The sequence below is a fragment of the Onychomys torridus genome, chromosome 6 (assembly GCF_903995425.1).
Source record: "Onychomys torridus chromosome 6, mOncTor1.1, whole genome shotgun sequence".
In the NCBI taxonomy this organism is placed as follows: domain Eukaryota; kingdom Metazoa; phylum Chordata; class Mammalia; order Rodentia; family Cricetidae; genus Onychomys; species Onychomys torridus.
The window spans coordinates 12566834-12577090 of record NC_050448.1 but is presented as its reverse complement, the minus strand read 5'-3'; the positions used below and the strand labels follow the sequence as shown (position 1 = coordinate 12577090).

The following is a 10257-nucleotide window of genomic DNA, read 5'->3' as shown; positions in this document are numbered from 1 at the left end:
GTGACCTTGTCATGCAGCTGCTCTTTTTACTTTGTGGCATTTTCTAGTTACTATCCTTCCCCTAAGCTCCTTTCAGTCTGTGCACACTGTGGGAACAGGAGAAATGAATGCAAGTGTGAGCTAAGATGTACCTGAGTCCAACATCCACATCGAATACTGCATGCTGGAGAATGGTTCACTTTGGATAGTCAGTGTTCTGTAACAGAATCAGCCAGGGGGCTGGAGATGGCTCATCGGTTAAGAATGCTTGCTTCTGCCGGGTGGTGATGGCACACGGTTTTAGTTCCAGTACTCAGGAGGCAGAGACAGGAGAATCTCTGAGTTTGAGGCCAGCCTGGTCCAGTACAGTCATAGCTACACAGAGAACTCCTGTCTAAAAACAAAAACAAAAACAAACAAACAAAAACCATTTGCTTCCCAGTACCCACATTGTGGCTCACAACCATCTGTAACTTCAGTTCGAGGACACCCATCGCCCTCTCTGGCCTTTGCAGTCCCTAGACGCGTGGCTGACATGCAGGGTTACATTCATGCAGGCAAAACACTCATGCACATGAAAGTTGTAAAAAAAGTCAACTGAAGTGACTGCATAAGTGTCCCAAGATTTCCAGCAAGGCCTTCCAGCTTATGATGAACATCTGAGCTTAAGAGCTGGCTGCTTTTCCAAGGCACCTCAACGTATCTTTACAGATCCACACACAAAAGTGAAAACCCTTCACTGGAAACAACAGAAAGAGACTCTTCCGAAACAACTTTGACATGTTGCTGTAATCAAAGTCTCATGATTCCAAGCCAGTTTAAAGCCTGTTAGTAATTAAATCCAAGTCACAAATTAGCTAAGTGGATGGATAACTCACAGAGTAACAGCTATGGAGTTTCAGTGTCTCACCTTCTCTCTACTGTGGGCCGAGGGGAACATGCTTCAGAACAGGCTTTATTTCCACTCATAACTTCGCAGGTGCAGGTATTTGGGAAAGTCTCTTGTGATGATTTTCAGGCTTAAAGAGGGAGTGTGTGAAACAGCAGGTCTAGTTTCCGGTGACTTGCAGAATGGAGATGCCAGCAGCTGTGACATCCTTGTGCTGAGCTGCAGCAGCCTATTTGGTTGTGTTTGGTGGCAGTAGGGGGCAGGTAAGCTCTGACAGGTGTCCCTCAACTACCCCATCTCTCGTCCCTTGGCTAACTGATGTGCTGTGTAAAGGGTGTGGATTGTATTTTGTATACCAAATGTCCCCATAATAAAACACACTATGCATGTCCAAGAAAAACTGTAAATGGAGATTCTGTCATTTTCTCAAATTAAAGATAAATCTCAAACCCATTTCCTAATAAATAAACTTTACTTCCAACTTTGTGCTTTTCCCCTACCATCTCAACACTGAAGCCTCAGGTGTGTGTTTCATCAGTCACAGAGGTTTCCCAAGTAGACACTGACTAGTGGTTCACCCCAGGGAAGACAGACATGAAGTTGGAGAAGAGAGTCAATTTGAAGTTCAAGCCACCCGACAGTCCAGTAAAATTTAAGCCGCGATGGGCTTTTGTGAAAGCAAGAAGCATCAATGCTCATGTTTGTTACCAAAGGCAGCTCACCTTCTGCACTGTTTATAACAGAAGGCAAAGCAGGTTGCTTCTAAACTGAGTAATGTGTAGACTCTAGTTTCCAACAGACATGAGAAAATATCCCATTTCTACACATATACTCACACCTGCTCCTATGTACATAAATAGCAGCATGAAACACAAGCATCTGAATCTTTTTTAGTACCCGAGCCTCTAATTTTTCTTGTTTTTAACTACTGGGAATTGAACCTAAAGCCTTATGCACTATGGTAGGTATGCTCTACCACTGAGTGATACTGTGAATGCTAACAAACTAGCCAAGGTATGTTGACAATTCTTAATGCTTTAGAGACATTAGCATTCATTTTTTCTAGCACTTATTGCTGGGGCAGAAAAAAAAAATTGGTTAAGTTTCCCTTTCTTTTTCTTCTAGACCGGGTTTCTTTGTGTAAGAGTCCTGACTGTCCTGGAATCTACTCTGTAGACGAGGCTGGCCTTAAACTCATAAGAGATCCGCCTGCCTCTGCCTCCCGAGTGCTGGGAGTGTCACCATGCCTGGCTTGATTCAGTTTTTCTATCAAGTATTCTTAGTAATTACAAAAAACTTCTAACTAGAGCCTGTTCATAGCAACACTAGTTTGTCTTTGAAGAGAAACAGTCAAAGGGATTCTCACAGCTCTTGGTTTACCACATGCTAAGGACCATTTGGACACAAGGTAAGTTTTCTTTCTTTTTTTAATGAAAAGCGTGATGGTACAGACTGTGCAGTTAGGGACAAACAGACACTGACAGTGGTGACTAGCAGTGAATGCAGTCCCAGGCTGTACTCCTTGCTGGGAACAGTATGACAGAAGAGTCTTCAATTGAGTCAAGCTGTAGTTGTCCACATTCTAAGCCAGAGCTTCTCAACCCTCCTAATGCTGCGACCCTTTAATACATACAGTTCATGTTGTGGTGACCCCAACCGTAAAATTATTTTGATATCACTTCATAACTTTGCTACTCTTATGAATCATGATGTAAATATCTGTGTTTTCTGATGGTCTCAGGCAGCCCTGTGACAGGGGCGTCTGGTCATCAAGAGGTCATGACCCGTAGGTTAAGGAGAGGTGCTCTAGCAGACAGCCTAGGGAGCCTTCCTGTGCTGCTCACTTCTGGGGCAAGGGCTGTAAGAACACTAAGAACGTTTCTTTCTCTTTTCGAGACAGGGTTTCGCTGTGTAGCCCTGGCTGTCCCGGAACTCACTCTGTAGGCCAGGCTGGCCTCAAACTCAGAGAGATCTGCCTACCTCTGCCTTCCAAGTGCTGGGATGAAAGGCCTGCACCACCACGGCCCAGCAAGAATGTTTCTAACTAGTTCCTCTTACACAGAACCTCAACTTACTGAATGAACACAATGGAGAGAAACAATCTGTCTGAAAGCTGAGAGCAAGCTCTTTGCACAAGTGGTGTGCAGTCATCTTTTTATAGTACTTTATTCCCCAAGGTATTAAAGGATTATGTTTGAAAGCAATGTATTTTTTTAGATTTTATTTAGCCAAGCTAAGTCCAAAGACTGAATTATAATAAAACCATCAACAATGGGGTTGGGGATTTAGCTCAGTGGTAGAGCGCTTGCCTAGCAAGCGCAAGGCCCTGGGTTCGGTCCTCAGCTCTGAAAACAAACAAACAAACAAACTACATTTGAAACCTGGGTTCCTGGAGCCCTTGTGGGGGGTATGGCACCCGTACTCTCAGCACTATGAGAGCATCTTGAGTCTGGGGCCAGCCTGGACTATATATACAGCGAGACCCTGTGCCAATGGTAAAGTGACAAAACCCTAGAAAGTCACCATCACAACATCACCATAATCAAAAACACTTCTAGAAAGAAGATAAAGCCTCATTTTCCCAGCTATTCTTAGGAACATGCATTAAAACTTACAAAAGGATTTTTTTTCCTTATGAATTAACAGAAATAACTACGTTTGGAAGTTCACACCAAACATTTTGGAGACCAGGTATCCTAGGATGACTCTGAACTCACTAATTGCAGCTAAGGATGACCTTGAATTTCTGATCTTCCTCTACCTCCTAGTGCTAGATTATAGGCATGTGTCATCAGACCTTTTATGTGGTGCTGAGGCTCAAAGCCAGGACTCCATGCCTATTTGCCAGGCTCTCTAACAACTAAGTCACATTCCCATACTTTAGTAGGAAACACTGAAGGCTTTCTGCCTCCTCACTAACCTAGATCGACAAAAAACAGTATGTAAAAATATACACCATTCTGTCACAAAATTATTACTGTGCTACAATAGATGAGGCTGTAGAAAGTCCACTTGGCTTATACAATGTTTTTTTCCTTTCTGTACTTACTAACATGAAGAATGGAGTCTACTGTTAGTAGTGAAAATCAGCCCTAACAATACACTACACAGAGATTCATTTTAATCCTGCCCGCCAACCAACATTCTGACACCTGAGAAGTGAGAGAATCCTCTTCCAGTGCCCACTGTCTTTGCACACGGCCGAGACCTTGCCATACCCAAAATCCAAGCAGAGGAAAAGGCGCTGCATAAAAAACCAGAGGTGCATAACCTCCACCAAATGAAGACTCCACACAAATGTATTCAAGATCGCCACTGCAATCTGGGCGACTCTAATCAACTCCAATCGCTTCTGAACTTCAGAACCTTCCCATGTGTTTACACCTTTCATTTAAGATCCGTGATCCATGCTAACAAAACAGTAAGAGAGCAGACAAGCTAAGGACGCTGGACTCAGGAACTGGCTCCACAGGCTGCTCTGACTATATAGCTTTTCCAAGCAGCAGGAGCCATGAAATGTCAGCCCTCAAGCCCACAAACTCTAAGGAATGCCAAGTCTGACCTACACATATAAGACACGCAGGGCTCTGCAGTCTGTGTTGTGAGGCCTGAGGCAGGGAATGGCAGTTTAGCTACTTCCCTTACGAACCTTTGGAGATGGGGTTGGCAAGTTTATCAGGAGCACAAGTCTTCTAAGCCAGAGCCCAACATCTTTCCAGAGTAAGAGCATTTTTTATAAAAAAAGAGGCCTCCTGGGCCATGACCCAGATCGACTTAGTTTTAATTACCGAAATGCTTTCCTTTGTTTAAGACAGCTCAGCTCTAGTGCTGTCACTGAGAGTTACTAATTAGAGACGTTGTCAAGGCTGAGTTCAGCTTTCAAAACCCCAAACTGGAAGTGATTCCTTTCTAGTATGTGGACTACATCCCCGTGACTTCCAGCCCCTCTGAGTTTCCCCTTCCCAGGTTCCCCTCCCCCACATCCCCCTGCCCCCAAACATGTGAAGTAGAAGCACCACTATCTACAATGTCCCAGATGCCTTTCAATTTGCTGGTTTTGTGATGTCATGAACATCAAAATAACTCTTAAGGTGAATTCTTGAGTGTGAGGGGTCCAGCTCAGGTCTGTAGTTTGCAGAGACAGAAAAAAGTGGACACTGTAATATTCAGAAAAGATTAACATACTAGGTGTAACATATTGCTGGAAATTTCATTTCTCCAAAGAGCTGGCAGGCATGGACTACTGACCAAACTACAAATCAAACAAATTTACAAAAATGATGTTAAGGAACAAACTGAGGTTTATGTGCTATGAGGCTTACAGTGTACCCTTAGGACAGGCTCCTCATCTTTTCTGTGATGCTATTTGTCTCCTGATTGGTAGAGAACACACATGGACTGTGCTTTGCCTATGATGATTACCAATGAGTTTTGGATTAAGTTCAAGGGCATATATATCTAATCAAGTAATCATTTCCTGATTAATAAGAACTACACTTTACACAAAATACTTTATCAGCAGCTGTTTTCATCAAAAAAAACCAATAGTCAGTTTCACAGTTGAAAAAGTTACACATTAAAATATTTTACAGTCCATTATATATTCACCAGGTTCCCATTTCCTGATGGCAGGAATATAAAGCAGAACAGAAGGGATAACCTCAATCTGATGACTCTGACACCAAGTTTTACAGAGGACATGAAGAACCACAAAGTCTCAGGTTCTATCAGAAAATAGCAACCAGATTCCATTCTTCTTTTAAAAAAATCTAATTAGAAACATCTTTAAAAACAAACAGAAAGCAAACAAACGAACAAATCAAACTCCACAGTAAGATGAACAAATTTCAAATTAACAGCAGTCTAAAAAAATCTTCAAACTAAAGGTTTTGTACAGCTGAAAATATGGTAAAAAGTTAAAGCATGATTTAAGAGTTACTTCTTGCTACAGTGTACTTAGTTTCTTTCTTTAGATTTGCTTTCTTTCCTTCCAGAAATAATTACTGATGAAACATCCTCAAGTGACTTAGTGAAATTATGGAGCCAAAGTCAAAATTTACCCGATATTCAATGACAAGGATGGTCGTTTACAGAGGTGCCCGCTCCACAAGTCCTGATGCTGAAGTGCCTGAGTGGCACATTACTGCTCTCTGGAAACAGATCTTGATCACCCCAGTTTCAATTCAAGTTTTGGTCTTTGTCTTTTTTAATACAACCTATTCTCCTTTCTGTCCTTATACCCTTTATAGAATATAGATGTCCTCTCAAATACCATTAATGTGGTTGTACAAAATAAGCTATGTGGTTGTGTTTTAATTGTGCAGAGACCCTGGGAGGTGGTACTGGGTAACTATTAGAACTAATGCAAACAAACAAAACAAAAGAGCAAAAACTAGCAATTTTGTGCAAGGAGGCTCACGGCTGTTTTTTTTGTTTTGTTTTGTTTTTTTGTTTTTTGGCACTCGGGAAAACACAGTTCTTTGTAATTCTTCAGTTTCCACCATCAAAGTTGTAGATTTGTACCATGTCACTGAGTTTGACTGTAATAATCCCTGATATAGAAAAGAATGGGATGTTAGTACCTAGCAACTGCATTCTAAGTAACACAAAGTGTTAAATGCCAAGTTTAAATAAGTTAGGAAGTTTCCTATAGCTGCAAAAGAATCTATCTGGTTTTCTGCTTAAAACAGTTTAAATTCTGATTAACTATTCCAAGACAGTTTACAGAACTATGTTCCCCTAATCTTCAGGTTTTTCTTGTTGGCAATAATATATACATGCTTTAGTGAAGTACCTAAATCTTCAATAATTATGCCCTTTAAGGGTTCTAAAATAGCCAGATATTAAGAGTATTTTTATTAGAGTCCCCTGTTTACTATTCAAAACGTCTACTACAGGTGTCTGACCTCTGAGACGAGAGCGGCAAAGGGATGCTGTTTTTCTAGAGTGTACAGTGTGCGCTCTTCATAAAGAGGCTCCCCAGTAACTCGCCTAAGCTAGGAACTGTCAGTAAATTATTGCACAGTTTTTTATTTTTTTCTTTTTATTTATTCTTTTTTTCTGCTTTTTTTGTTGTTTTTTATTTTTTGTTTTTTTTTGGCGTGGCATCTGAATATCTGCTAAAGCTATTTTCTAGGACATGAATCATTCAAACACTGAGTAGAAATCTAGAGTGACCACTAACATTAGCCCTACATCTTGGATGGATGCTTTTTAGAATGCTCAATAATGCATTCTGTGCTTGAATGGGATGTAATGAAGTTGGAGTGAGACCTGACCACTTTGAAATGGGACATGATAGTAAAATGGGTTAATGTCCTTACTTTTATCATTGAGATATGAATACATAGCTTACAAAGGTAAAAAATTCATGGTTTCTAGTCTCTCATAATATAAAAAGTCGTTCATGACCAGACCTCAGAAGAGGGGCTTACGAGTCAGGCTGATAGTCTACTTTGTACTCGTTTAGTAACTGGTTTGTTTCTATGATTGTGCCGTTCTCACTACAGATGGATGGACGATGAGGGCGTCATATGAAAACGGACAGCAGTGGAAGGGAACATGTGCAGTTCAACCTGTTCCTTAGGGAGTCATATGGGGGAGCTGGATAAATGGATAGTGCCTGAGCCTCACCTATAGACCAAGAAAAAGCTAACCATGCTGTTACCAATGATAAAAAATTTGGGGTGCAAAACAATGCATGACTATGGGACAGATTATGTAAATAAAGATATATATTAATGATAGTTTCTATAATATAAATAGCCTTTAATAAAAAAAAATAATCTTTTTAATAACATTAATACTCACTTCTATTTTCTGGAAAACATGCATGAAAAAAGTATTCAGTTCAATTGCAAAAGGAGAAACAATCAGCTTAAAGTGAGCACTGTACAGGTCAGAAACAGGAGCCTGTCCCTCCTCTACGGCCACTGCTGTACTTGATGCGAGCCCAGAATTTCCCTAGGAAATAAGTCAGATCCTTGTAAATACTGTCCAGAAAAAACCAACAAAAAACAAAACTCAACAAAAACAGCTGTCTGCAGGTAATCACTTGTGACTGCTTTCAGAAGCACAGGTGAGAGACCCCAAGTCCATCAAAGGGTTGCTTGTTCAAAGCAAAACCCGAGTCCTTTCCCAAGTGTTATTCCTCAGTGAGCAGGGAGTCAGAACACCCACTAAGTAAGTCTGAACAGCAATGGGAAAAGGGGCATTTCCATTCTTCTCCAATGTCACGGACTTAATGTAAGCTCCAGCGTACTCAGACCTAACGCAGTCACAGCCTTGGTTGTGTCCACAGTTTAAACAGAACCCTGGCAAGACAAACAGAACAGCATTCTCTTTTCGTCTCCATCATTTGTATGTATTTTGGGGATTTTTGTTTTGTTTTGTTTTTTTAAAAAAAGATACAAACAATCTTCAAAGTTTACCTTTTTTTGGACTTAAGGCATAACATGAAATTGCTCATTATTCTAAAGCTGAATTCTGAAATGAACTAGTTAGTGCTATCAAACCCTGTTTGTGTGTACAGTGTTTCAATTATAGAGTATGTTGTTTCTGTTCTTGCTCGAGTCCTAATGTTGTTCCTGACTGTGCCATCCTCATGCCACTGTCTGCCTGCTGCCACTCACTGCCATGCAGTGGAAGAACTGTGTGCCAGCTTGCTGTTCACAGCTGCCACCTCAGTTCAACGCGTGCTGCTTGATGGTATGGAAGATCCAGTCCATCTTCGTGGTCCAGCCGCCATGATGGGCATCGTTCATTTGTTTGGTGAAGTACTCCAAAGCCTCTTGCTCAGTTTTGTCTAAGGCTAGAGTCTTTCGAATATATGCAATGTCATCAAAAGACTGCAGTTCTGGCATTCCAGAGCCAAGCATCATGGAAAAAAGGTTGATGAAGAGATTGGCATGCTGCCGAATTGCTAGGTAAGCCTTGTAACACATCTCCTGAAACCTGGCAGTGGGAAGAACATTTGGTCAGTGCATGAACTAGTACTCTGACTTTATAAAATTAGCATACCTGTCTTGGGCAAATGTCTATCATTCCCCTGCCTGCTCCTCTGGCTCACCGCCATCCTGGGATGTGTACTCTGTGAATGAGCACTTTATTGCCTGCCAAGCACCTGATATAGTGCTTGGAGCATTGGGGTTCAGTATTTAGTAAATGTCTGAACTGGTCAATACTAAAGTAACAAACAGCCTCAAGGGCTTAGGCACTAAGGTCAGGGGACTGACATACACAAAACAGAATTTTATGAAAGTCCTTTGAAAGGTAAGACAGACTAATGATGTACCACAAGGCAGCAGGGAAAGAGTAAGTATTCAGGAAAGTTATAGTCTGTTGGTTTTCCTCAGGTTAGGACTAAAACCCACATCCTAACCACACTACATGTTACTTGACAAGATAAAGTTACTTAACAAAAGCCAACAATTCCACTGTGTCATAAGCTCTAAGGGTTACTTTCTGTGTAACAATTCCAGTGTGTCATAAGGTCTAAGGGTTACTTTCTGTGTAACAATTCCAGTGTGTCATAAGGTCTAAGGGTTACTTTCTGTGTAACAATTCCAGTGTGTCATAAGCTCTAAGGGTTACTTTCTGTGTAACAATTCCAGTGTGTCATAAGGTCTAAGGGTTACTTTCTGTGTAACAATTCCAGTGTGTCATAAGGTCTAAGGGTTACTTTCTGTGTAACAATTCCAGTGTGTCATAAGGTCTAAGGGTTACTTTCTGTGTAACAATTCCAGTGTCATAAGCTCTAAGGGTTACTTTCTGTGTAACAATTCCAGTGTGTCATAAGGTCTAAGGGTTACTTTCTGTGTAACAATTCCAGTGTCATAAGCTCTAAGGGTTACTTTCTGTGTAACAATTCCAGTGTCATAAGGTCTAAGGGTTACTTTCTGTGTAACAATTCCAGTGTCATAAGCTCTAAGGGTTACTTTCTGTGTAACAATTCCAGTGTCATAAGCTCTAAGGGTTACTTTCTGTGTAACAATTCCAGTGTGTCATAAGGTCTAAGGGTTACTTTCTATGTAACAATTCCAGTGTCATAAGCTCTAAGGGTTACTTTCTGTGTAACAATTCCAGTGTCATAAGCTCTAAGGGTTACTTTCTGTGTAACAATTCCAGTGTCATAAGCTCTAAGGGTTACTTTCTGTGTAACAATTCCAGTGTCATAAGCTCTAAGGGTTACTTTCTGTGTAACAATTCCAGTGTGTCATAAGGTCTAAGGGTTACTTTCTATGTAACAATTCCAGTGTCATAAGCTCTAAGGGTTACTTTCTGTGTAACAATTCCAGTGTCATAAGCTCTAAGGGTTACTTTCTGTGTAACAATTCCAGTGTCATAAGCTCTAAGGGTTACTTTCTGTGTAGGTCTCACTGAGCTCAGCG

General features: G+C 41.0%; 1 protein-coding gene across 1 annotated transcript in view; it reads right to left on the bottom strand.

Moving 5' to 3' along the window:
* Window positions 1–5151: 5151 nt before the first annotated feature.
* Window positions 5152–10257, bottom strand: part of Pik3ca (phosphatidylinositol-4,5-bisphosphate 3-kinase catalytic subunit alpha) — a 76117-nt gene continuing 71011 nt past the window's right edge. Inside the window, exon 21 of the mRNA XM_036190045.1 lies at window positions 5152–8821. Coding sequence (XP_036045938.1) covers window positions 8551–8821 — 271 coding nt within the window. The 3' untranslated portion in view covers window positions 5152–8550. The remainder of the gene's footprint in view (window positions 8822–10257) is intronic.